We start from the raw sequence: 27503 nt of genomic DNA, 5'->3' as shown, positions 1-27503 counted from the left end.
AGCCAAGCCTAGCCTAGACATAACCCGACATACAGCCACATGAGCACAGGGAGGGCCAGTTAAGCCTAGGAAAGCCAAATTGAGACTCTCTTCGCAAAGTATTTCCTTTTCTTCCTTTCTCCCTCTCTCTCTCTTTCTATATCTTTCTTTCTATCTTTCGTTCATTCTCCGTTGATTCCTTTATCTCTCAGCCTCTCTTCCGTGATGTGACGATCCATTTTTGATGGTCTCTTTTCCATAACAACGCAATTATATGACTCCCATAAAGCGTGTATGGTAGCTGAGTGGTTACCACGCTCGCCTTCGGAACGTGTGTACCCGGGTTCGACACCCGCCTCGCCGAAAAATTTTACTTATTTATTTATTCATCCTTCCTCCAAAGCGTTGCTACGCGACGCATGGTGATGTCATCGCTGGACGGAGTTTTAGATGCGAAGCACCTTATAGCGGCGGCATGTTCCGCAGCGTCGTCGGCGCCCGCACTCACACTGCGCATGCGCAACTATCGTCCTTCCCTCTCGCCAACAGCTGCGCGTTACTCTCTCCACTTCTCTCCTACCACCTGCTTGCGCTTCTCCTGCGTTCTCGCTTCTGCTCTCGCGACGCATGCGCTACTCTCCTCCTCTAGTCTCCTCTCCTTCAAGTGTGAATATTGCCACGCGCGTTTATTATTATCGCTTTCCCGGTATTTGGTTTTTGCCCACAAAGAATATCAGCAACGCTCAGCGCGAACCGCGCCTCATTGTTCGAGAAGCTTCCCGTATATTGTAAATCGTTTGGTTAAGATTGCGTGCGAGACGCGAACACTCGAGCTTATTCTAGAATTTGCGCGGTAACCAGCGATAACGCTGGAATATTCGACGGCACATGTATAAATACCGACGCGCTTCACCGGTTGTCAGGATTTCGACGGCCGACGCCCAGTTCGCCGCTATGAGTGTACAGCGTGCATTGCTGCAGTGTGAGTTTTCATTTCCCGGCCACAAGTTCGGCCAAATAAAGAGTTTCATCTCGACCACGCAGCTGTTGTCTTGGTCGACGTAACAACCCCGTGACATCTGGTGGAGGTGCTGTTCGTTCATGTTCCGGACGCCCCCGTCAAGCCGTGAACCTAGCCCACAGCGCAGAGAAGACATCGGCGCCAACAACGACCAGCGAGCTAGCCGTAGGCAACAAGGTCTACCACCGGAATACGGGCCTCTACCCGACAAGACTCGGAAGACCAAGGCCAGGGCCACAACGATGACAGCCACTGCGCCACCGCCCGCAATCGTGATGCATCAGCCAAAGGAGCCGCCGATCTTTCGGGGATTATCACGTGAGGACCCAGAGACGTGGCTAGAGTCGTACGAGAGGACTGCGGCCTTAAACGACTGGGACATCAGCGACAAGTCACGCTATGTGTACTTCGCTTTGCAAGACAGAGTCAGGACATGGTTCGAGAACAGGGAGTCTACCCTGACAACGTGGGACATCTTCCGGACCAGCTTCCTCACAGCGTTCACAAGCGTCCTGCGATAGGAAAGGGCCGCCGCATTACTGGAGACACGGGTCCAGCTCCCGAACGAAAAAGTGACAATCTTCGCGGAAGAAATGACCAGACTCTTCCGCCACACCAACTCTAACGTGACCGAGGAGAAGAAGGCCCGTTTCCTCATGCAAGGAGTAAGGCAAAAGCTCTTCGCTGGGCTTATGCGGAACCCACCCAAGACAATCCAGCAATTTGTCTCTGAGGCCACAACAGTCGAGAGCACGTTGGAAATGCGTAGCCGGCAATACCGCCGCGGCTTGATCCAAGACAGCGCAGTGGTTCAAGCTATCGGCTCCGACTGTCTGCGCGAGACCATAAGGGCCATATTGCGCGAAGAAATTCGTCGAATGTTCCCGTCGTGCCAGCCTCAAGATGCCTCGATCGCACACATCGTCCGACAGGAAAACCAGCAGTCGCTGGGTATCCCTGAGTCAGCGCAGCCGCGGCTGCAAGCAATGAGCTATGTTGCTGCAGCTCGACGCAACGCCCCCGCCTATCGTCCACGTCAAGACACCGCGCCGACCCAACAGTTCCGCCGCGAGGCACCACCGCCGCCACCACCGACGTTATATCGCCCGCCAACCAGCCAGCGATACATGCCGAGGAAGGCCGATGTTTGCTGCACCCCTGACAACCGCCCGCTCTGCTACCACTGCGGGGAGGCCAGCCACACGTACCGCCGCTGCCAGTACCGTCAGATGGGCTACCCGGATTCGCTGTCAACGCGCCGCGCCCGCAGCAAGGCGAACGGCCTCGCGACATCGACGACTATCTTACCGGAACACAGTGGCAAGAACGACGACCTTCCCGCTCGCCGTCGTCCGGCCGCTACATGTCACCGCACCGCCGGCAGTACACTGGCCCAAACCGGGGCCGGTCGCCAAGCCCGTATCCGGGAAACTAAGGGCAGCAACTGATGGAGGTGCATTTGCTGTACGACGAAATGCCGAAGATCATGCGCGGCCGCCAACGACTACAACGCGACGAGACCTGCAGAACACGACGCGAAGCAGACGGAACCCTGCCGACGAAACCTCGCGGACGAAAGAAGAGCTGACGAAGCAGCATGGAAGTACCGCAACAAATCGACGCAGCCGTGATCCTACGCCACGACCTAACCGCAACGCTAGGCCACGGACTAGCGACTTCGACGTTATCATCGACGGCCACAACATCACCGCTCTCGTCGACACTGGGACCGACTATTCCGTCGTCAGTGGGTCATTCGCCACGAAGCTTAAGAAAGTAAAGACCGCTTAGAGTGGACCCAAAATACGGACAGCTGGAGGCCACCTGATAACGCCGATGGGTGTCTGCACGGCGAGGGTCACCATCAATAACCGGACTTATCCTGCGAGCTTTGTAATCCTACAAAACTGCTCCAGGAATGTGATGCCTGGAATGGACTTCTTAAGTGACCATGGCGCCGTCATCGACCTGAGGTCTGAGTCGATAACACTAACCTCAAACAAAGCGCTCCCGCCCCACGCGACGCCAAGGAACCACGCATTGAATGTGACAGAAGAGCAGGTGACCGTCACACCACGCTCCAGCGTCATTATTTCCGTCGGCACCGAAAAACCTGCGAACTTTGAAAGTGTCATCGAGGGCGATCAGCACCTACTTCTGAACCGTCAAATTTGCGTCGAAAGAGGTATAACCGAGCTGCGTGACCGTAAAGCAAAGGTAGTGCTCACAAACTTCAGCCACGTATATAGGCACCTCAACATTGGTACAACAGTCGCCTACATCGACGAATGTGCAGCCGCCAGCAATGCATTCGCCCTCTTCGGTGCTGCCGAACCTGCTTCGACAAATCGAGGTCGCGAACCAGAATTCGACGTCAACCCGAGCCTTCCGAAGGTCAAGCAAGACCAGCTCTCTTGTCTTGACGACTGAGACCCCAGTCGCGAAACATCGTATCATAACAGAAGAAAGCGCCCGACCAGTCCGTCAGAGCCCGTACCGAGTTTTGACGCGAGAACGCGAGGCTATCAAGAAACATGTCGACGAAATGCTACGCGACGACATCATCCAGCCGTCCAAGAGTCCGTGGGCGTCACATGTGGTGTTAGTGAGGAAGAAGGATGGGACCCTACGTTTCTGCGTCGATTATCGTCGCCTGCACAAAATCACGAAAAAGGACGTGTACCCTCTCCCACGTATAGACGACGCCCCAGATCGACTCCACAAGGCGAAGTACTTTTCTCCGATGGACCTCAAGACCGGCTACTGGCAAATCGAAGTCGACGAGAGAGACCGAGAAAAGACTGCCTTCATAACACCGGACGGCCTGTCCGAGTTCAAGGTCATGCCCTTCGGTCTTTGCTCGGCACCTGCTGCTTTCCAACGAGTCATGGATACAGTATTAGCTGGCTTGAAGTGGCAAACTTGCCTTGTTTACTTGGGCGATGTCGTTGTGTTTTCCTCGTACTTCCACGAACACCTCCAGCGCCTTGAATCCGTACTTCAAGCAATCAAAAAGTCCGAGCTCACCCTGCAGCCAGAAAAGTGCCACTTCGCGTACGAGGAGCTCTTGTTTTTGGGTCACGTGTTCAGCAAGACTGAAGTGCGCCCTGACCCGCAGAAAACAGCTGTCGTCGCCGCTTTTTTTGCCACCCACCGACAAGAAGGTCGTGCGCCGATTTCTCGGCTTGTGCGCGTATTACAGGCGTTTGCCAAAGACTTTTCACGGATAGCCTATCCACTAACGCTGCTCACAAAGACCGACGTCAAATTCAGGTAGCAAACAGCGCAAGTCGAAGCATTTCATGAACTGAAACGACGCCTGCAGACGCCTCCGATACTTGCGCATTTCGACGAATACGCCGATACGGAGATTCACACCGATGCAAGCAGCCTAGGACTCGGCGCCGTCCTAGGACTGGAAAGGGTTATCACTTATGCTAGCCGCTAGCTGTCTAAGGCAGAGACCAACTATTCCACAACAGAAAAAGAGTGCCTCGCCATCATCTGGGCTACGTTAAAGTTTCTCCCCTACCTCTACGGCAGGCTCTTCAAAGTTGTGGGCGACCATCACGCCTTGTGTTGGCTAGCTAACTTGAAGGACCTTTCAGGTAGCCTCGCACGGTGGAGCATAAGATTTAAAGAATTCGACATTACCGTCGTGTACATGTCCGGAAGGAAACATTCCGACGCCGACAGCTTGTCTCGTGCCCCCGTCGACCCATCACCGCCCGACGACCAGGATGATGACAGCTTCTTGGGAGCCATAAGTGCCGATGACTTCGCCGAACGACAGCTAGCTTACGAGGAACTCAAGGGTGTAGTGGAATACCTGGATGGCAGTACCATCGTTGTCGCAAAAAAATTCAGGCGAGGATTGGCATCATTTTCCTTGCACAACAACGTCCTTGTAAAGAAGAACTTCTCTCCGGCCCGAAACAGCTACCTTATCTTTGTACCTTCGGGACTGCGACCAGAAAGTCTGCACGCCCTGCACGACGCCCCGACGGCTGGACACCTCGGACGTACACGCACGCTCGCACGAGTACAGGAAAAGTACTACTGGCCGTGCCTTGCCGCCGACGTCACAGGCTACGTAAGGACGTGTGGAGACTGTCAGCGACAGAAGACACCGCCCAGAAGGCCAGCAGGCTTCCTTCAGCCAATCATGCCTCCTCAGCGACCATTCCAGCAGATCGGGACGGACCTTCTGGGGCCGTTCCCAACGTGGACTTGCGGAAATAAATGGATCGTCATGGCTGCCGACTACCTCACCCGCTACGCCGAAACAAAAGCCCTCCCGAGAGGTAGTGCCGCTGAGGTAGCCAAGTTCTTCGTTCAGAGCATCGTCCTTCGACACGGCGCCCCTGAGGTTCTCATCACTGACAGAGGTACGGGGTTTACGGCTGACCTAACTCAGGCCATCTTGGAATACAGCCACACAAGCCACCGCACGACCGGCGCGTACCACCCTTAGACCAACGGCCCGACCGCGCGTCTAAATAAGACCATCGCCGACATGCTGGCCATGTACGTCGACGTCGAGCACAAGACGTGCGACGCCATCCTTCCGCACGTGACCTCCGCGTGCAGCACGGCCGTACAAGAAACGACGCAGGTGACGCCATACAAGTTGGTCTACGGACGGAGCCCGGCAACGATGCTCGATACCATGTTACCAAACGTGAGCGACGAGGAAAACATCGACGTGACCACCAACTTACAGCGCGCCGAAGACGCACGACAGCTCGGACGCCTACATATCAGGAACCAGCTGACGACTGAGAGCCGACGCTACAACCTCCGACGACGCCACATGCAATACCAACCCGGTGATCGGGTATGGGTATGGACGCCAATACGCCGACGGGCGTCGGAACTTAGTGAGAAGCTTTTTCGACGATACTTCGGACCGTACAGGGTACTTCGACGCCTCGGCGCACTCGACTACGAGGTTGTCACTGACGGCATTACGATCTCTCAGCGGCGCCGTGTGCGACCTGAAGTCGTCCATGTCGTGCGCCTCAAGCCATATTACGCGCGTTAGTCAAACTGAGGACTGTACTTTTGCTTTATTATTGCTTTTTTGCTCGTGCTTATTGTTTATTTTACTTTCTTGCTCTATTGTTGTTATTTTTGCATGCATTGGACACCCCCGCCCCCCTTGTTCTGTTTTAAGCATCGGGACGACGCTTTTTCAGACGGGGCCATTGCCACGTGCGTTTCTTATTATTCATTTCCTTCCTGATAGCGATTTCACGAGCTGCATGGTTACATCTTCAGATGACCGCAGCAGTTTTACCAAGACATCATCTTACTTTAACCCCTTAAGTGCCGATTGAATTACAAAAAAATGTTCCAAAATTTCCAAATTTTTACGACATGAAATGCTTCAGTAACATGTTCAAAACAGAAAAGAACTTGCGAAAATGATTTACAGCTTATACAAATGCTTCATTCATCATATTTCGCACCGTCATGTAATACCCAGACCCGTAGCCAGGAAAAGTGACAATTTCTCATGACGAGCTCAGCTGGTCATAAGCCTTTAAGGGGTTAAAAAGGAGAAATTCGTGGAACTGCGGCGAAAGTGACTTAAGGAGCGCTTTGCACACGATTGGTAAAGGCCAGACAATTTTAGAATCACTGTACTTTGTTGGCGGTATTTTTCTATTGCGGTAGTGTTGGGGCTGCTTTTCGGGAGATTTATGGCCATGCCCGCACAATCGGGAGGTTTGCTCCAAAACTGGGGAATCTCCCGTGCAAATCTGAAAGTTGGCATGTGTGCACGTACGTTACGAGGCCTAGATCCTTCGCCAAGGTCGTCGGCTTCGTGTCTTGGGGTCTTCGTCCACCTTTTATGGGCCTTCATGATGGACCCGCAGCCCAAGTTTCAGTCTTGTTTCATAGAACGTGCAATTACGAGGACATGGCTTGCATCGACGGGGCAGTCACGTGTTAACACAGTACCAAGACGCTACTGCCTCGAGCACAGCAGCACGCGTCAACGCCTGGTAAAAAAACGCGACGGTAACACCATTGGTGGCCTAAACGCGAAGGCGCATCAAGGCCTCCAAGATTCGCGCGGACAGTCTCGGAGGCGACGACGCACGACGGTGATGGTCGCGCAGCGTGCATGCCCGCACCCGCGCGTGACTGCCGCGTCTTCCGCGACAGTGCGGGCAGCACCTGTGCGTACCTGTTCGCTAGCGTACGTTCGTATCAAACGTCGCGGAGTGAAAATCGGTTCGCAAGAACCATACTCCAATATATTGCAGCTAATGAGCCTTGGACGGGGCCACAGAAAAATTTTATCATCGCGAAATTCATACGAGCTGTGATCATATGACCGAGGTTTTACTGTATCTCCTTGTTGGTGGCACACTAACGTAGCTTTCTGGGCAAGTTGGTTCATAGTAATCGGAAGATGAAACCTGTGAAAAACCACACGAAGAGAGCGAAGAAGAACAACCAGACAGGACAAGCGCTGGACTTGAAGAATTGCACACACCCCCCCACATGAGTCAGCAGCACATGCGTAAAAAGTCACCTGAGCCATGTCAATGCTACACAGCTAACAGTACTGAGCATGCAACGTGTGAAACACCAAAAGATATTCAACGCGAAACTTGCCACCTAACCAGAAAATCGAATTCTTTATCTGTGAGGAAAACCGAGGATTCGCTCTAACATGGCGGTTAGCCGTGCTTCCTGACTTCGAAGGTCTCACCGGTTTCATGTTCACTCTTGTTTCTTCCTTTGTCAATGACAGTCGCTGACTTGAAATATGGGGCGCAGCCGCAGCCTTCGCAATGCAGGGGCAAGTTTCCACTAGTGCCTGTTTGGAGGAGATAGCGGTGTTCCCGTAGCCTGTCATTCAGACATCGGCCCGTCTGACCAATGTAGACACGGTCACATGACAAGGGAATTCGGTATACTACCAAAACAGCACATTTCGTGAACACGTTTGCGCGCTTCTTTCCACATATGCTGCTCGAATAATTTTTTTCGTGCCTATGCGCTTGCAAAGACTGGATAGCTTGCATGGTGCAGTCAACACGAGCCTGACTCCATTCTATGTGGCCACCATTTTGAGGCTGTGTGGGATTCCATGCAAATATGCATCACCGCCTGGTTACATGCTTTGATACACCACCTGCTGAATTTCGTGTGTTCTTAGTTTTTCCTTTCAGCTTTTTAAAGCATGAATCTCCCCCTCAAAGCAGCAAGGATTCTGGGTAGCCTGCGGACATCAGCCTGGCCACTTGCTCCTGGAGATTAAGGTGCATCGAATGCACCTTTTTTAAAGTGTTCACATGGTACAAAGAAACAATACCTCTTTTCAGAAGCTTTGAGGGGCATGACTCAAAGGGTAGTAATGCCTTTTACAGCGAAAGCTGTTATGAGATCATTTCACCGGCCGTTTTTGGCGCCGTAGTTGTCCGCCGCCGCCGCCGGTGTCCGTAACCAGTATCGCTCGAAATAAGAAAAAAAAAACGAAATAAGAAAAAAAATTCCAGGATGGAACGAGGTTCGAACCTGCGCCCTCTGCGTGGGAGCCCAGTATTCAACCTCTGAGCCATGCCGGGGCTTGACACTGCTTTGCAAAAAGGTGCTATACAGGCTTCATGTCGGGAAGGAACCACATTAGCATATGCAATATAGCGTGGTCGAAGAGTCAAATAAACACCAAGCGTCGCACAACGCGAATTCTGTAACCAGGCGTCACACAATGCGAATTGCGCAACGAGTAGGTTGTTGAATGCTTCCAACCCATTACAAAGGGCTCTGCCATAATTCTTCGTCGTCATCAGGCACAGCATCGACAAAGTGCGCATAATGCCTTACATGCGTTTAGCAGGTACCACGGCTCTCCGTAGAATGACGAAAAATGGCACAGTGCCTGCTGCCCTACCTCTAAAAGATTACAATGACTTATAGCGTAGTGGGTTCCTCGCAAGTGCACTTGTATTGGTTGCCAAGGAAGCCCATAAGCGCATGATCCATTTCCTCGGGATGGATGGATGGATGAATAAACTTTATTTCGGTCTCAGTAAAATTGCAATAATTTACAGCGTAGTGGGCTCCTCGCAAGTGCACTTGTACGGGTTGCCAAGGAAGCCCGTAAGCGCATGATCTATTTCCTCGGGGTCTCAGTAAAGTTCTTCGCCCCCCCCCCCCTCCGTATCTCTCCCACGTCAGCCTATGTTATACAGCATGACAGGAGAGAGAAATAGCGAGCGAGCGTCACCCAATGCAAATTACATAACTGGTGGGCCGTTTAAAGCTTCCAATTCATTAGAAAGGGCTGAGCCATAATTCTTCATCGTCATCAGTCGTCGCGTCAACAAAGTGCACATAATACCTTAGAGACGTGTAGCTGGTGCCTCGCTTCTCCGCAGAATGACGAATAATGGCTTAGTAGGTGCTTCCCAACATCACAAGAATTGTGATTTACTGCGTAGTGGGTACATTTCTAGTGTACTTGTATTGTAGCCCCAAGAGAGCTGACAAGGGGCTCTAGAAACGCCGCTCTTCTAGCTTTCGCTGTGACTGTGCTGCGATTTCAGCGCAGGCCTGGCGTTTTTTTGTCCTTGATGCGTAGCGCCAACAGGCATGATTGTCCCTTCTAAAATCTACCACTTGGTCAAGAAAGCAAACAGAGCGATCTTGGCGAAATTTCCAAGTGAACTTTAAGTCTTGAGAACATGCGGCAAAGGTCGTTATATTTCTGCAGCGAAAGATTCAATGTTGTCGCCTTCATTATGTTTAGAAGTACTACAAAAAATCCTAGACATAACGAAGAATGCGGATTATCCTATTTATGCGCAAAGGGAAGATATATGCATTGGCTCAAGCGTGGCTCCAGCGCTTTGCCAGAGCTTCTAATCATTGACAATGTAGTTAACAGCTGTTTACAAGATGACAGTATAGTCCGCATTTTTCGCTATGTCGATGATTTTTTAGTACTTCTAAAGAATAATGAAGGCGACAACATTGAATCGTTTGCTACAGAAATTCTAACGACACTTGCCGCATGTTCTCAAGACTTAAAAGTTCACTTAGGGAACCTTGCCAAGATCGCTCGATTCACTTTCTTTGCTTAGTGATACATTTTAAAGGGGGTGGTCATGCCTCTTGGTGTAACGCACCAAAAACAAGAAAACAATTACTGCCCTTTTAATCATGCCACTCAAAGCTTGTGAAGAAAGGTATTGTTTCTTTGTGCCTTTCAACTCTTTAACATTAAAAAGAGTTGTCTGCATTCAATGCAGCTTAGTGTCCAGGACCAATCACAGATCATTCTTCTGGTAGCGAAGCAGAAAAGAATGTACAGGAAGGCGATGCAGAAGAGGATGAAGATGGCGCATGCCGGTTTGTGATAATGATAATTTTCGATCTACGACACACGGTCAACGTCGACCTTAACAGCACTGATGTAAAAAAATAAAAATAACATTTTGTGAAACCCAGATTTTACAGGTTTCGCATACAATTAGGAGTACAAGAGGTTCAAAGAATAAACCATTGCGTAAAGATGACAAGACAGAAATAAAATTCAAAAATCTTGCAGATTTCGCGCGTTCTCGATCGAAAGCTGTTACCAGATCACAACGGCCGTGGGGTAGTATTTGTCGCCGCTGATGTCCGCAACCGCTATCGCGCGAAATAGGAAAGAAAATGAAATAAATAAAAAATTTCGAGAGGGCAGAAGCGTGCAGGGAAGGGTAGTTGAGCTCCACTAGCGTGAAACCTGTGGATGGGTGAAGCATGCAATGTACTCCGATGCTTCCCACAGTAAAATCACTGATAATGGGCCATGAGAGACAAAAGAAAGATTAGACACACAGACCCGCAGTCCGCTTTTAGTTAACGTGCATGCCAAGAATCTTTCTTGTTGAACTACGCACAAAAGAAATCTCCGAGCAGCACTACATTGCAGGTCAAGATCCAGTGCCCATATATATATACGGGGTGGCCGGTGAGCGGCTGTCCAGCGCGAGCAGTCGGTTTTTTTTTCAAGAAACTCGCTAGCAGACTCTCCTGCGTCGGCGCTGTCTCTCGCGGGCGAGGGCGCGCTGTCGTGCCTCGCGAGCTGGTAGTTCAGCATTTATCGCACGCAGAAAAAGCGTTTTCTTATTCAACGCGTGCCTTTGTCTCTTTCTCGCCACACGGGGAGCGCTCAGGCCGTGGCGCCCTCTCTTGCGCTCAAGCATATCGACAGGACAGGACGATGCACGCAAGCAAATGGGTCACGACTATGCACGCTGCGACAGCAGACGACGATGCTCCGCCGACCAGCCGCGACCCTGAGGTGCTTCGCCCCTAAAAATGTCCATGATCAGATATGATTTGAACCCGGGCCCTATGTGTGGTAGCCGAGTATTCTACCACAGAGCCACGCTGGTTCTTGAAGCTCCTTTGCCAGAAGACCATATACAGGGGTCATGTCGGGAAAGGAGTCGCGTTAAAATGTGTATTATAGCATGGCAGAAGAGTAATATGACCACCAGGCGTCACACAATGCTAACTGCGCAATGAGCGTGCCGTTTAAAAGTTCGCACGCACTAGAAACGGCTCAACCATAATTCTCCATCGTTGTAAGCCATAGGCAGCATCAACAAAGTGCATAAAATGCCTTACAGATGTATAGCAGATACCTTACAGATGTGTAGCGGATACCACCCACTCCTCTCGTCTTTTCCTACTCTACCCCGTCGGATAGCCATCAGGCCTCATTTGCGTTCATGGGAGAGAGTACCCTTGAGGTGGTCTCTCACGACGGAAGTGAGATGAGGTAATTTCTTATTCAGTGTTCAGTTGTGTTTCTATCCGTGCGGTCAAGTCTTGCATCCCTCATGAATTAAGTCCCCGAAAAAAACTAAAGTAGCGCCATTCGTGTCAATGTGCGGGCTCATCTCCCCTCGCGTGCATTGCAGATAGTAAACGACGCTAGTTGAGGGGCTGTATGGCTCCTGGCCGCAAAGATGGGCGTGTGCTCATCGTTCCGTTAAAGCACATCTTGGCGCTGAGGTTCTAGGCGATGCACCGAAAGAGTGATCGAGAAAGAAAAAATATGAAAAGTAACGTTAAATATGACGATGTGACGTGTAGATAAGCAAGTGGCACGCAGTGGCGAAAGACATCACCGCAAGCACGCAATACTCAACGCGATAGCCCACCGTTTGCATGCAGACGCGCTCAGCGGTGACGCTCATGAGGCTCTCGATGGCAGCGCCACTGCTGTCCGTGAAAACTCGGCGGTGCTAAGAATCTGCAGCATAACGCACTAGCTTTTGTGAAGGTATCGCAAACGCCATTTTGTTTGTCCACTTTCGCGGTGTTTGTTTGTGGTTAGGCGTGTGTGCTTGGTAGTGTTGTGTGGCGGGAGTTCGACCGCGCATGAGTTTGTGTGCACTGTGATCCTGCACGTTTCGGGATGCCGACATGCTGTGCCTGCGGTTGCAAAAGCAGGTACAGCAGATGAAAGAAGCTATTCTCGCTTCCGCGAGGAAAAGACAATGCCGCTCGGCAAGAATTGTGGCTCCAGCGTATCGGACGGACTGACTTGGACCCTGTGTCGTCGTGGTTTTGTGAGGTGAGTACCGGCGAGCTAAACTCTATCGTTTCGCGTGTATTCGTGTTTACAGTGTTGTGGTGCTGTCAAGCTCGAACATAACACAACGAGAGTAACCACGTCGATGGTAAACGTGCATGGCAGTTGAAACGCGTGGCGCGTTTAGTGCCGTGTAAACGTTGCGTCTCTGACTTGATCCATGCCGACCGCGGCAGCTGCATTTTCAATAGAGGCGGAAAGGTTGTGGCCTGTGACTTAGCATTATATGTACGTTAATGAATACCAGGTGGTCGAAATTTCCCTAGCCCTCCAAGAGGGCGTCCCTCATAATCAAATTGTGGTTTTGGCACGTTAAACGCCAGATGTTATTATTATTATTATTATTATTATTATTATTATTATTATTATTATTATTACTCGCTCGATCCGGAAATAATCGTCGAGTATGTTACAAAGTAAATGTAATGGAAACATTCAAGTGCTAAAGTTTGTTTATTCGCCGGCGTATAGTTAAATGACTCCCGTGTGTACGTGTGTATGGGTGTAAGGACGTAATTTATAAAGCGTGGGCAGCGACCTGAATGTCGCATCATTTAGTTTAAGCATGTACTCCTGCGCGCTCAGTATTCAGAAGATCTGTGGTTGCAATAACGACACGCAAGGCTAAATATTGCGTATTTCTACGTACTGTATGCATCGTGTGCTAGTCTGGTGGGAAGAGAATGTGGCAAACAGTGAGTAGTCGTGTATGTGTTGACACTAAAGGTTATTTTTTTCTTTTAGAGCGTGCTGTTTCATTATTATGTAACAGTAGCCGCGAATATTTCCTTACCTACGACCACTTCTGTGCGGACCAATTCGAGCCGATACTGCTGCGCAAGTTTGGTATTAAAAAGTTGGAGAGACGCGACGCCTACGATCTTCAGTCAACAGCGTTTGCAAACGTCAGGTAAGCCAATCGCGTTAAAAAACCGGTGAATGTTTACTCCGTCTTCATTGTTTTCAGCATCACCCATAGCTACTTCTCAGGCTTCCACTAACCTGAAACATGTCGTCTTTCATATAGGTGTCGTGCACTGTTTGTGTATAGCTAATCGCTTTTCTTTGTTATAATTAATGCATTTCTTTTTCATTCTTCAGAATGCAATGATTCAGCCCACTCATCTTGTGGCCTTAATCGGCTACTAACAGCAGCTGCTGTTGTTGATGGTGAGTTGACAGTTAAGCACATCTCACGCCGTTTCCCTGTTCGTTATTCTATAGTACATGTTTGGATTATGCAGAAGCCAAAGGGACACACTGCCCGTCTGCTGCGAATGTGCTTCTGACACCAGCTGCTGTTGATGGTAAGTTCTTACTGCATTTATTACTTACCGTAGTCACAAACGTGCTTTATGCTTTCATTGATGTTTTATAATTTGCAGGCTATGAAGCCAACACTGATGCCACTCAAGCACGGTTAGGTTCTTCACAAGGTAACGTAGCTAACACGCATGCTGCATGTAGTCAAAGCATTGTAACTGCTTGTAACTTGCATCCATTGGCTTATATATTTTACAATCATGTCCGTAGGGGTGTGCTGCAGATCCACAACGTTTTGCTCCGCAGTATGGTGTTCAGCACATTGCAAGCATTGAAAGCATTGTCGCTTGCGTTTTGGCATGCATTCTTATTACTGAAAAATTGTAATGCACCTGTGCGTATTGTAAATGCTTCAAGTAGTGTTCATGCTTGTTTGTCAAAATGCGATGTAACAGATATGACGGTCTTCTTCATTTTGTCTTTATCTTCTTTAGGTCACACTGCCACTGATTCAGCACCATCGTATTTTCCAGAAGGTAATGGCAGTGACATGTTGCTTTGAAATTTCACATAATTTATCGTTGATCTCATGTTGCAGACGCACCTTCAAGTTCCGAATGTGACGCACTGCCAGCTTGTTCAACAGCTTGTTCAGCAGGTGAGTGCTACTTTGCATGATTTGTATAGGCATGTGTCTGCCAGATGTTTTTGTTGGTTCCAACTATCATATGTGCGCAGGTGTGGAAACCACCCATGAACCGAGCTGCCAGCCAATTCAAGCTTTGACGGTGCCTGTTGAGTGTGAGTGAAATTTCTTTTCAGTATCATATACATTTTTCAAATTTAGTCACTGGCCATCCCTCATTGCCTGTGCAGCAATTGTGCTAATTTAAAGCTTTCGGGACCGTACCAGTCTTCAGTACTACTAATATGATTATCCGTCATTTACAGCTCAGCAGAACTTTTGTGCTGCCTGTGGAGAACTTCTGTCTGCTGAGGGCACAGCTGATGTCACTGGTAAGTTTTCAGTGCTACTGTTCTCACACACTATGCAATATATACTTGAGTGTGACACATTGCCGCTTACAGGAAATTACGTGCACGCTCTTAACAGATTGATATATTGGTGCATTTAATACTGCGGATGCGCTCCTAGTACTGGTGCCTTGTTTTGTTTCTTTTGCTGTATGCGCATTCTTGTAAAGCGAGAGTAGTCGCACACAACATAATTTTATTGCAGAAACATGCAAGCTGTGTTTTGTGTGCAGTAATGCATAGCACATTGCTACGCACTGCGCAACATCATCACTCTATCACTTGTGACACGCAATCAGCTACCGTCTTGTAGCAGCTCTGTCAAAAAAAAGCTGCAACAGTGGAACCATGGCACTCTCCCCAGTTTGTTTGAAATAGCCACCGCCATTGATAACTCTAAGTCATAACCGAGCGTACGTGCCATGTAATAATGTCTTTACTCATTACTAACTATTGGTATAGCTAGGAGGTGGTACACCGGACACTTGCTGCTCCCAAAATGTCTTTCTGCCTTCGCACGCAGAGTACAAAGAGAGGCGTGACCACACTTGACTGTCCTGCCCCTATTTCGGAACAAGGGCACGCCCCCACCAAAAAGCTAGTTCAGCTGCATGCATTGCGGGTTCTGCGCAGCTCCATTTGTCCCTCTTCATTGAGCAACAGTGTCAGCTTTTGCTCTTTGTTAAAACCATTGTTGTGTTCTCAAAAAGTTACGCTTACATTTTTCTGCTGAATAATATAGAGTGGCACTGATTTTTTTGTTTCTTTAAATCCTTATGGGTTCTCCCTCACTTGCTAGTCTGGGTAAATAGTGAAATTTTCAAACTCTTGTCACTTCCTGTTCAATCTGTGCTTTGCAGGATCCAGTTCAAGTAGTTGGGATGCTGATCAAGCAGTAGTAGCTGCCCTTCACAAAAGAATAGCTACATTGAAAGAGTGCTTGAACAACATGAAGCGGAAAGTTGCTACACTGCAACAACAGAAAAGCCGAGCAAATCGTAGAAACCATGAACTCACGCGAAACATCAAGAAGTACCTGTCACCAGATCAACTGCAAGGCATGCGGACTTCCAGTATGCGAGAGAAGCAATGGTCTACAGAGACTATACAGAAAGGCCTCAAGCTCCGTTTGGCCTGCGGATCCAGAGGCTACAATGCTGTCAGGGAGCTTGCTGTACCCCTTCCGAGTGAAAGAACTTTACAACGTCGTGTTGAAAACTACATGTTCTGACCAGGAATTTTACACGAGGCTCTGCAGTTCCTTGCTTTGAAGGTGAAAGAATTGTGTAGCTGAATATATTTGTTACATTAATTCTCGTGAGCATCTCTTTCAGCAGTACACCTTGCGCAAAAGGTGATACCTTTTCCAAAGCCTTCTACTATGGCATGTCTCATGATCGTATCATCGTTTTCGCACGTAAACCATAACATTACGTTTTCATGCGTTGTTAGTGCCAGTGTTAGTGCCTGCCACTGCGCTCTTTGTCGTGCACGTTTTAGCGGCCATTCATAAAGTTTCCACACCATATTCTGACCTTTCCTTCACTTATCACTTCAGGTCATCTAACTAGGCACAATTCCTCATAAATTTCAATAGGTGATAATATTCTTGCATGCAAAAATCGAAATACAGCTTGCACTGTGCACTGCCTGTTTATTCTTGAAAATTATTGTATTTTAAATGTCTTTATTAATGCCTTTGTTGCCTAATGCATGTTGCATATTTCAGGTAACCACCATGAAGGAGCATGAGAGGCATGCAGTTTTTATGCTCGATGAAATTCAGTTGAGCTCAGGGCTTGCGTTCGACCAAACGACTGGCACTGTTTTTGGAAGGCCAACTTTACCTTTGGCCGACGGTTCTCTGCCACATGCTGCAGTGGCAAAGCATGGAGTTGTTTTCATGCTGGGTGGGGTTACACAAAGATGCAAGCAGGCAGTTGCTTATCATTTTACTAGAAACTCGTTCAGCAGTGCTGCAGTTCGAGAAAACTTGATTCAAATTATTCAGGAATGTCAAAAAATCGGGGTTCGTATAGATGCAGTCGTTAGCGACATGGGGGGTGGGAATATGGCGCTCTGGAGAGAATTTGGCATAGTTGTGGGAAAGCAATCTGTGTCGAGGGTTTCTTGTTGTCAGCCTGCTGACCAAAATAGCAAGCTTTATTTTATGACATACACCGCACATGTGCTAAAAAACTTGAGAAACCACCTCACACGTGGTCAATCGATTTTCCTTCCCGAAGATGTGGTCGAAAAGCACAAGCTGCCTTCGAGTGAGGTTAACCTTGTGCCGATTCAGAAGCTGGTAGAAATAGACTCTGAACTGCAATTAAACGTAGCACCACACATTAAACTATCCTTCTTGGACCCAGGACACTAGAGAAAGTGAAAGTGGGACCTGCATTTTCGTTGCTAAATCACGATACTGCAGCTGCACTACGTGTCCTGGTCCGAAGGGGAGATTCGCCCCAAGAAGTGTTGGCAACAGCATGGTTCATAGAAACCATTTATAGGTGATTCAAAGTACTGACATCACGTACAACGAAGCTTGCCATCAGGAGGTTAATGATCAGAAATATGAGGACACCATATTTAAAGAATATAGTGACTCTTTTTACAGACCTGAAGATAGGCTCTCCATCGAAACACGGGTGAAAACCTGTGCAGACGGGCATAATTTTGGTGTGTAAAGTTGCATTGGAACTACAGCATTGTTATCTTAATGAGAAGGGCTTCTTTCTTGTTTTGCTCAGCTGATTTGGCCAAGATGCTCTTGAGAATTTGTTCTCCACTCTGAGGGCGAAGAATGCAGTACCAAAAGCTCTGCGATTTCGTAGTGCTAATCGAGCTGCTACTTTGGCACAGTTCTTTCGGCCCAGTAGAAGTGGAAGCTATGCAATCGACGATGCTGCTTCCCTAGTTGGCATCGAAAATTGCCACGCAAGAGCTCCTAACAGCTATGATACAGAAGCTGTTGAATATCCCAGTGATTTCTGGACATACGCATGATGGAGCATGAGACTTTTATTTAGCTTGCTGGGTTTGTGGTAAAGAGTGTTGCAAAGCACACAGGGATTTGTGAGCAGTGCAAAACTGCCACAGTGTCGAACGAAGCTAGTGTGCTCACAATGTTAAAATCCTACATTGATGACAGCAAGCTCGTACCACCAGCACCAGCAGTACTTCATTTGCTCGAAACAGCTGAGAATATGTTTAGAGTGAAAGCAACAAGTTTCTGTGCAACGAAGTTACGATTGGTCCACTTGTGTCCATCACTAATGACAGTGTGCAAGCTGTCAATTGTTTTCCACCTGGCCACAACATTCAGGAGAGTTTGCTGAGAGCATTTTTAAAACCAGAATTAACATTCTTCTGCGGAAAGAGAATAGGCGTTTGGCTGCTGATGAAGCTAAAAATGCAAAAACTAGTAGTCGTAGCATTGGAAAGCAGGCTGCTACAACCAATGCAAAATAGTGTGTATGCCTCGTTTCTTTCGTGTTTTCCTCCCGTTTTTCTATGATGCATATGTGGTATGGCCTCTTAACCTTGTCTGTAGGTACAGTACTCACGGATTGAAATGCAGGAATTATGGTCTCAGTAAAGCACATACTTTTGGTGACACTGTCTTAAGTTCGGGTCACATTGGCTTAATTTCGACTAGAACGTGTATACCGGAGCCAACATTATTCTTAGAGACTATATTTATCACGACATCACGTGGTTATTTCGAGCAGGTATGCATACCAGTTATCCTCAAAAAATTGATGTTGCGTTTGAATCCCCAAGTACCGTACATGCGAAACTGCAGTGTTTTGTCCTGCTGTGATTTCATTTCAACAGTAATTACTTATGTACTGGAAATAATGGGTAGGGGGGATATGGCTAAAGAAGAGAAAAAGACGACGACCGAGTATTCATCTACGTTTCGGTGTTGTCCCGAGTGTCATCTCTCGCTGCTCGGCTCTACCGCCTGAGGACTTGGTCACCCAGAACACCTCGTGACGTTTGGTGGAGCTGCGGGGTACTTCCAGACCTGGAACTCCGAAACCGGACGGCATTCAAGGCAAGACTTCAAGAAGTATTCGATCGCCCCGCCGCCCGCAAGCTTCGGGCTGAGCAACAGCTGCGCAGTCGTGCTCAACAAAAAGGTGAAAACTTCACCAGCTACGTAGAAGATGTAGTTGACATTTGCCGGCGCATTAACCCGTCCATGACCGAAGACGAGAAAATAAGGAACATCATAAAAGGCATAGAGGACGACGCCTTCCAAATGCTCTTGGCGAAAAACCCTCAGACAGTCAACGAAGTGATTACTCTTTGCCAGAGCTACGAAGAACTGCGCAAACAACGGCTTTCCACATGATGAGCTCTGATACCAGACGGCATGCTTTCGGCTTTAACCAACAGTTCATGTGCTGTTGCTTCCGACTCGTCGTTCCTCGACCAGCTCAAGCGATTTGTTCGGGAAGAAGTCGCGCGCCAGCTGTCTCTTCTGCCAGCCGCCCAAGCGTCTGAATCGCTCCTGACTCCCGAGATCCGTCAGGTCATACACGAACAAGTCGCAGGCATCGTGCCACTTGCTCACCGGCCGGCTCCAGTAATAGTTCCGCTTACGTACGCTGCCGCTGCCACCAAGCCGCGGCCTCCGTCTGCGGCTGTACAATACGCGCCTATGCCAACCTTCTCGTCACCTGTACCCGCGACTGCAAACTATTTGCCGACACGAAACTATGATCCGCCATCGCAGCCCCTTCGCCCAGCTCGGCAATACCTCGCTGAATCTGCGGCCCCTGTTTTCAATCCGTGGCGCACCCAAGACAACCGGCCCATCTGTTTCTCATGCGGATGTGCTGGCCATGTAGCACGATTCTGCCGCCGCCGTGCTTGGTATTCAGACTCTGCACGGCCACACTTCACGAATGGTCCGGACTACACCTACCGTTCTGCTCCTGCCGGTCCACACTTCGACGCCGCGCCTTCTTCTTCCCGAGGCTACAGCACCCGTCGGTCTCCATCCCCTCGTCGACGTTCTGTCTCCCCTCATCCGCCGACCTGAAGATGTCCACGAGGAAAACTGAATGACGCAGTCCCAGAGGCAAGAACTGCGATATCAGCGAACTGCTCAAGACCTCATTTATTTCCTACCAATGTAATTGTAGTTTATGCCGAAGGTATTGCCGTTCATGCGCTTGTCGATACGGGAGCAGCGGTGTGAGTGATTTCTGACCAGCTTCGTCTTAAGCTACGAACAGTCACGACGCCGTTTTCCGCGATTTCGCTACGTACAGCAAGCGCCGAGCCGATTGAACCATTGGGAGCGTGCACCGTCCGGGTTTGTATAGACGACGCCCTGTACCACATTGAGTTTGTCGTTCTGCCTCGCTGCTCTCATGCCATGATTTTAATATGGAACTTCCTGTCATCTCGTGATGCCGTAATCGATTGCGCCCGTGCTGAACTTTCGCTGTCTCCATTCGGCGACATCATTTTCGAAGATTCCTCTGGCGCCTCTGGTCGAGTGTTAGTCGCCACCGACACCGACGTTCCTCCTTTCTCTTCCACCCTTGTACCCGTATCCTGCGCTGCATTTTCGGACTCCACCGTTCTTTTCACACCGTCGAAGCTTGCTACTCACCGTCATCCTTTCTTGCTTCCTTTTGCCCTTCTTACCGTTCGACAGGGTGTCAGCGCACTTTATATTGTTAACATGTTTTCTTGTCCTGCTACGTTGCACCACGATGAGTGTCTCGGTTATGCTGACGAACTTGACCCAAGCCTTGTTTATACTGTGCCTGACAACCCGGCTCCTGTAGAGGTTGATGCCGTCGATGTTGAGGCCCCTCCTGCGGAGCCGTCTCGTGAAGTGACGTTTTCTCGATGCATTGACCCCAACCTCACTTCGAGTCAGCATGCCCAGATTGTCGACCTCCTTCACCACTTTCGGAGATCATTCGACCTACAACGAGCTCGTTTAGGCCGCACTTCCACAGTTGTCCACCACATCGACACCGGCGACCACGCGCCATTTCGCCAACGGCCGTATCGTGTGCCTGCAACGGAGCGCCGAGTCATCGACGAGCACGTGAGAGACATGCTCAAACGCGGCGTCATACAACCTTCGCACAGTCCCTGGGCCTCTCCTGTAGTGCTGGTAAAGAAGAAGAATGGCACCATTTGATTTTGTGTAGACTACCGTCGACTCAAAAAGATAACCCGTAAGGACGTTTATCCTCTCCCACGTATTGACGACGCGCTAGACTGCCTCCAAGGCGCCGAATCATTCTCGTCCATCGACTTACGGTCCGGATACTGGCAGGTCCCTATGCCTGAGCCAGACCGCCCGAAGACTGCGTTCGTCACCCCTGACGGTCTATATGAGTTTACCGTCATGCCCTTCGGCCTATGTAATGCGCCTGCAACATTTCAAAGAATGATGGATAACATCCTACGAGGACTCAAGTGGCAGGTCTGCCTCTGTTATCGCGACGGCGTTGTCATATTTTCACCGGACTTTCCATCCCACCCACTTCGACTTGAACGCGTCCTGACATGCATCGCCGACGCGCGCCTCCAGCTCAGTTTGAAGAAGTGTCGCTTTGCCACTCGGCAGCTAGTCATCCTCGGCCATGTCGTGTCAAAGAATGGGGTGCTCCCTGATCCGTCGAAACTTCAAGCTGTAGCTGAGTTCCCACGACCAAAGACCTTGAAAGAACTTCGCAGCTTCATCGGGTTAAGCTCGTACTTTCGCCGGTTCATCCGCAACTTCGCGACCATCATAGATACTTTGACAAAGCTTCTTCGTGCTGACCACAACCTTTCAACCTGGTCACCAAGTTGCGAGGCCGCGCTTACAACGCTGCGTCGTCTCCTGACCTCTCCTCCGATTCTACGGCATTTCGACCCCAGTGCTTCGACAGAAGTTCACACGGACGCCAGCGGTGTTGGCCTTGGCGCCGTTCTTGCCCAACGAAAGGCTGGCTTCGATGAATACGTCGTTGCTTTCGCCAGTCGCGCACTCACGAAGGCTGAAACCAACTATTCTCTCACAGAAAAGGAATGCTTGGCTATATTTTGGGCCATAACTAAATTTCGACCTTATCTCTACGGCCGCCCATTTGACGTGATAACTGACCACCATTCCCTGTGCTGGCTTTCTTCTTTAAAGGAACCTTCCGGTCGTCTAGCTCGATTGGCGCTCCGACTCTAAAAGTACAACATTCGAGTACTCTACCGTTCCGGCAGAAAACACTCCGACGCAGACGCCTTGTCTCGCTCTCCACTACAAAGCGAGACTAATTCCCCTAACGTGCCATTATCCGAGTCGTCCATCTCTGCCACGAACATGCTTTTGGAGCAGAAGAAGGACCCATGGATTGTTTCTCTGCTGAACTTCCTGCAACACCCATCGGCCGTGCCGGCCGTGCCCGTCAGCCGTGCGTTACGTCGCCAAGCACACCACTTCTCCGTTCGCGATGGGCTGCTATACCGCCGTAACTACCTCCAGGACGGTCGCAAATGGTTACTTGTGGTCCCTCGGCCTCTTCGTTCGGATCTCTGTGCGGTGTTTCACGATGATCCACAGTGCGCACATGCAGGAGTGCTCAAAACTTACACACGTCTCCGCCTTCGTTATTATTGGCGCGGGATGTACCGATTCGTCCATCATTATGTACGCTCCTGCCTCGCGTGCCAACGCTGCAAGGATCCTCCTCGTCGTTCAGCTGCACCGCTGCAACCTCTGCCTTGCCCAGGACGTGCATTTGATCGCGTAGGCATCGATCTGTATGGCCCTCTACCAAGCACATCACATGGCAACCGCTGGGTGATTGTGGCCATCGGCCATCTTACGCGTTATGCGGAAACTTCACCTTTGCCCAGCGCCTCTGCGCGTGATGTTGCCTCGTTTCTTCTGCGCCACATCATACTTCGCCATGGAGCCCCAAGAGAATTACTCAGTGATAGAGGCCGTATATTTCTCTCCGACGTTATAGAAGCTCTTCTCAAAGAATGTCGTATCATTCACCGTACCACAACTGCGTATCACCCGCAGACTACTGGGATGACTGAGCGGCTCAATCGCACCCTTGGTGACATGATGGCCAAGTACCTTGCATCTGACCATACCAATTGGGACCATGTTCTCCCATTTGTCACATATGCTTATAATACCGCCACGCAGGCCACCACAGGATTTTCCCCCTTCTTCCTACTTTATGGGCACGAACCATCCTCCACCATAGATACAATTCTTCCGTATCGCCCTGATGCCTCGGAATCTACTACCCTGTCCCAGGCTGCTGCACACGCAGAAGAATGTCGAAAGCTCTCCCGTATGCTGACGTCAGAGGACCAGCAGCGCCAGAAGCACCACCGTGACCCTGCCGTCGCGCCTGCATTCTATGCTCCTGGCTCGCTTGTGTGGCTTTGGGTGCCTGCCTCGACCCCTGGGTTGTCCACGAAACTAATGTCAAAGTACCAGGGTCCCTACCGTGTAGTGAACCAAACATCTCCCGTGAACTATATCGTGGAGCCTCTTGAACCACCTTCGGATAAGCGCCGTCGCAACCGAGAAATTGTGCATGTCGAACGTTTAAGGCGATACTATGATCCCCCTGTGCTATCGTACCCCTAGGTAGCGGGGACGGCTTCTTTCACCGGGGGGAGATAACTGTACTGGAAATAATGGGTAGTGGGGATATGGCTAAAGAGGAGAAAAAGACGACGACGGAGTATTCATCTACGTTTCGGTGTTGTCCCGAGTGTCATCTCTCGCTGCTCGGCTCTACCGCCTGAGGACTTGGTCACCCAGAACACCTCGTGACACTTATATTTGATCCGTGCAGTTCAGAGCAGATGTTTTCAGTCGCCGTCATAATGTCATTGAAATTGCTAACACGTTTGCCCTGTTTGTTTCAGTGTGTACATTTTGGTCCTTTATAAGCAGTTTCCTTTAAGTAGTTTGGGTGGTGTCTCGATCTCACTTACGTTGTAATTCTGTGTGACTAGTTTTTGATGAAAAGTATTGTTAACTTAGCTAAGCCTATTTTAATATTGTGTGTCAAGTGTTCCTGTTTTTCATTGTTGCTCGTCACTCGGAAAATTTCGCTTACTTTCTGCCTTAGTGGTTTACCGCCCTAAATTTCTGCTTCAGATGTCAGTGTAGTGATGGTCTTGTTCATTGCCTCTGTGTCTGTTTTCTTGTTTTTCCTGTCTTTGCTTTGCATTTCTTGCCAACGGCAATTCTAAGCAAGTGTATTTTTATTTTGACTTCTGCTAGGTTGGCCTGTGGCTGATTTTCCTCTTGTTGCCTTGAGGCTGAAGCTATTGTTGCCCTATGATTTTACAGCTTTGGAATTGTTGTTGAAGGCAAATATAAGCTCGTGTGTTTTTATTCCAACTACATCTGGGTTGGCCTCTATTTTAGCGGCTAATTTCGCTCTTCTTCTCTTCAGATATAGGGCTGTTGTTACCCTCACTAGTCTATGATTTGGTCCGTGGTTTTGCTGTGCCTATTGCTATGTTGTATTATGTCTTTTACGTGTATGTCCTGTTTCATGCCTACATATCTCTATAATATGTTTTGCATATCCCCAGTAGGGACCGTCCATGTCTACTACCATATCCTCTGCTTTCAAAAGTTCAATATGTGTAGTTCATTTCATTCGCTAAATTCCACATGTGTAGTGTTAATCTTGATAAAGGTGTTTGGCACAAATTGCGTCCACTTGTCGCTAGTTGTGAATGCACCACGAATGCCATTGCTTTTATTTACTCTTGTCAGTGTGATGTGCACGTATAGCAACAAGTCATGTTAACACATATTTCATTTGATTTATTGTGTACACTGCATAATGTTCATGTATGATTGAGGCAGTCCTGCATTTTCATGAAATGTTGAATAAATATCATGTTCTGTGCCCTTCATTCAGTTTTTGTATAGAATTAACTGTACTTGAACTTTTGGTGTTTAGCAATAAAGTGACATTACGGAATGGGGTTTCCTAATGAATACCAGGACCTTTTGTTCGCCCGACATATTGCATGTTATTATGATGGCATATGCATAAAGATGTCATGCCATGAACATCCCAAGTATACGTGTGCACTCAATGCTGCCTTCTCAGACGCAGTCATTCTTATGTATCATGCCAGCGAAGACCGAGGTGTGATGGATGTTGAGTGGCCTAGAGCCGGTATGTAAGTGTAAATCATTATTCTAAGAGAGATGTATTCTGCTTAAAGAATGGGAACAATCATATGTGCAAAGAAGGAACTTCATGGATCAATGGAGAAAAACGATATGGACCTCACCAGAACACAGAGGAGAAACACTATGCACATTATCGCACTACCCCAACCCTTGGCCTTGTGAAATGCGAGCTGTTCGTACCTTATAGTAATAACCAACTAGCTTGAGATGTGTTATTCCTTATGGAGCCAGCTATGCTTACTCATTTTATTCATTGTATTTCAACACACCTATTAAAAGAATAAAGGCATGGACGAGAACATAGGTAGAAAATTTCATTGGACACATGTGGACTAGCAACTGCAAGTCTCCAATTGGAATATGATGTTTTACAGCAATCGCAAATGTTAGTATGGTCGGGCTGCATGCACCTCTTGTATACAGATTTTCAGGTTCTGTCGAAGAGGTTAAACTCAAACACGTTGGCAGATAGAAAACAAATGCAGGGAAAAAGGACAAAGTTCACTCTTCACATTTTGTTTGTTGGGTTGCGCATTAAGCTGCTAGAGAGATATGCTAAAAAGCACTATGCATGCGCGAACGCTACCCTTTTTCGTATTCTTCAGATAGTATTTCGTTTGTTTACCGCCTGTCTTACGTAATACTTCTATGCGCTCTATTGCCTCCTCAGCTGCGCTTTCTTTTTTTTTCAATATGAGCGAACTCACCCAGTCTTACACTAGTTTACATTTCAATAAACCTTCTATGCGGACTGTAACAAGCCACGTCTGTCAATATACGCGCACGATGTGCAGTAGTTGTTTAAATTACTGTACATCGAATAATGCGAGCAGCATATAACCTCACAGACCGAAGAAAGAATCAGCATGACCATGTGACCTGATTTTGTCAGCACTTGCCAGTGGTATCATATGGCCTAACTCGGCCGCGCAGTCGCTTCATGCAATTGACGGTGAACTCAAACTGGTGTGCCCCGCGCCGACAACGTATATCTGAGTCTTTCCTTCGGCTGCGCACGGCGCTGTTTTAAATGTCGCTGCGGCGACCTTTTAAAGCTTTCGGTACCAACGGTACAAGAAGAGCGTGCCAAAGTCATAGTTGCTTTCGCAGTTTTTTTTACTGTAGAAAGGTTGGCTTCCTCGCACAAAACGCTTGCTTTGAAAACGTAGAACGATCCATTGCCTGTTTTGCGAGGAGTAGTTAGCTTTCTATTCCTTCGAATTGACCAACGAACGAACGAGTAATGTCACCACACTCTAATGATACAAAGAACTGTTCAGCGACGAATGAAATGCAAAGCAAGTGTACCGAATACGAAATACTGGCAACGCCGCAGACACGCTGGGGCAACGATGCAGAATCCCGGAACGATGGCCGCCGTAGACTTTGCTTCTGTGAAGTCAGCGCGCGCTCCACGAACAGACGCCACTGGCGTACCCTTTCAGCATACCCGAGGCACGGCCGCTCGATGAAGAACACACGGCGCAGCAGTGCCCGAGCTGCCCAAGCGTCTGGCACATCCAGTGCGCCCGCGTGCTTTCGCATTCGTATTTTCCTGGTGGACACTCTAGAGGCGCTGCTGTGGTTGCTGGGAGAGGAGGTAGAGGCGAAGGGGTGCGGTTGGCGCTACTTTAGTTTTTTTTTTTCAGGGACTTTACTCATGATCGCTATGTTAGCTGCCACCCTGGCTCTCTAAGAGACACGGTGTTTTGAGATGGTACGTCTCCGTTCATGGCGCTTTGCGGGCTACCAACGGGGACGCATCACTGCGAGGCTACAGCATGCGGTGGTTTTAAAATGCGTCACACGAGCGCTGAAACGCAGCGCGGCATTTTTTTGAACCACAAAGGAAAGAGTACGACGGGACAAACTGACAGACGCTTTATATGAGAGAGGGACGGCGAGTATACTGCATCTCCGCGAGAACGCACTCAGACACGCGTGTAACGCAAGCAGTCTTAACCTTTAGATGGCGTCGCACCACGAGAACACCCTGAACTAAGGCAGACCTTAGATTCCCGTTGAGGAGCGAGTGTTTGCACTGACACTGAAAAAATAGAGGAGGCGCTGCTCTCACGTAACTTGTTCACTCACGTTAAAGCGCATACGCGCGTTTTATTGCAACTACGTGCACGCCTCGGTGCGATCACGTGCATAACATAAGTGGTGGTTGTCAATTTAAATAGCAATGCTAGAATGTAGCTCATGTAGTCATAGGTTTAAACTTGTAATGTTTATAACATTTTATAGACGCTGATAACCAACACTGCAACCACAATTTTCGTTGTGTGACACCACACCTGTCTAAGGTTTTGTGCTAAGCAGTTGGAAGCACTGTCGTGGCCATGTAGTAGAATGCTTCGGAGGCATGCAGAATG

At 48.9% G+C, this 27503-nt stretch overlaps 1 protein-coding gene across 1 annotated transcript; it reads left to right on the top strand.

The window, feature by feature from the left end:
* Positions 1-1242: 1242 nt before the first annotated feature.
* LOC119375318 (uncharacterized) lies at positions 1243-16612 on the top strand. The gene is made up of 10 exons (XM_037645497.2): positions 1243-1425; positions 13359-13524; positions 13716-13784; positions 13859-13921; positions 14000-14050; positions 14372-14413; positions 14476-14535; positions 14616-14678; positions 14829-14894; positions 15773-16612. Exons 1-10 carry the CDS (start codon positions 1243-1245, stop codon positions 16141-16143), a joined length of 1134 nt encoding a protein of 377 aa, XP_037501425.1. The 3' UTR covers positions 16144-16612.
* Positions 16613-27503: the final 10891 nt, after the last annotated feature.

Source organism: Rhipicephalus sanguineus, chromosome 11 (genome assembly GCF_013339695.2).
Source record: "Rhipicephalus sanguineus isolate Rsan-2018 chromosome 11, BIME_Rsan_1.4, whole genome shotgun sequence".
NCBI classification, from domain to species: domain Eukaryota; kingdom Metazoa; phylum Arthropoda; class Arachnida; order Ixodida; family Ixodidae; genus Rhipicephalus; species Rhipicephalus sanguineus.
The sequence above is the reverse complement of the archived record's forward strand: the minus strand, read 5'-3'. Positions and strand labels throughout refer to the sequence as shown.

What these genes read in the sequence shown, in the direction of transcription:
- LOC119375318 (XM_037645497.2), top strand. Translation starts at nt 1,243, where the DNA reads ATGACAGCCACTGCGCCACCGCCCGCAATCGTGATGCATCAGCCAAAG. An exon ending in AGCAGCTGCTGTTGTTGATG is followed by an intron (nt 13,785 to 13,858) that starts GTGAGTTGACAG and finishes TGGATTATGCAG; the next exon opens with AAGCCAAAGGGACACACTGC. An exon ending in GGGCACAGCTGATGTCACTG is followed by an intron (nt 14,895 to 15,772) that starts GTAAGTTTTCAG and finishes TGTGCTTTGCAG; the next exon opens with GATCCAGTTCAAGTAGTTGG.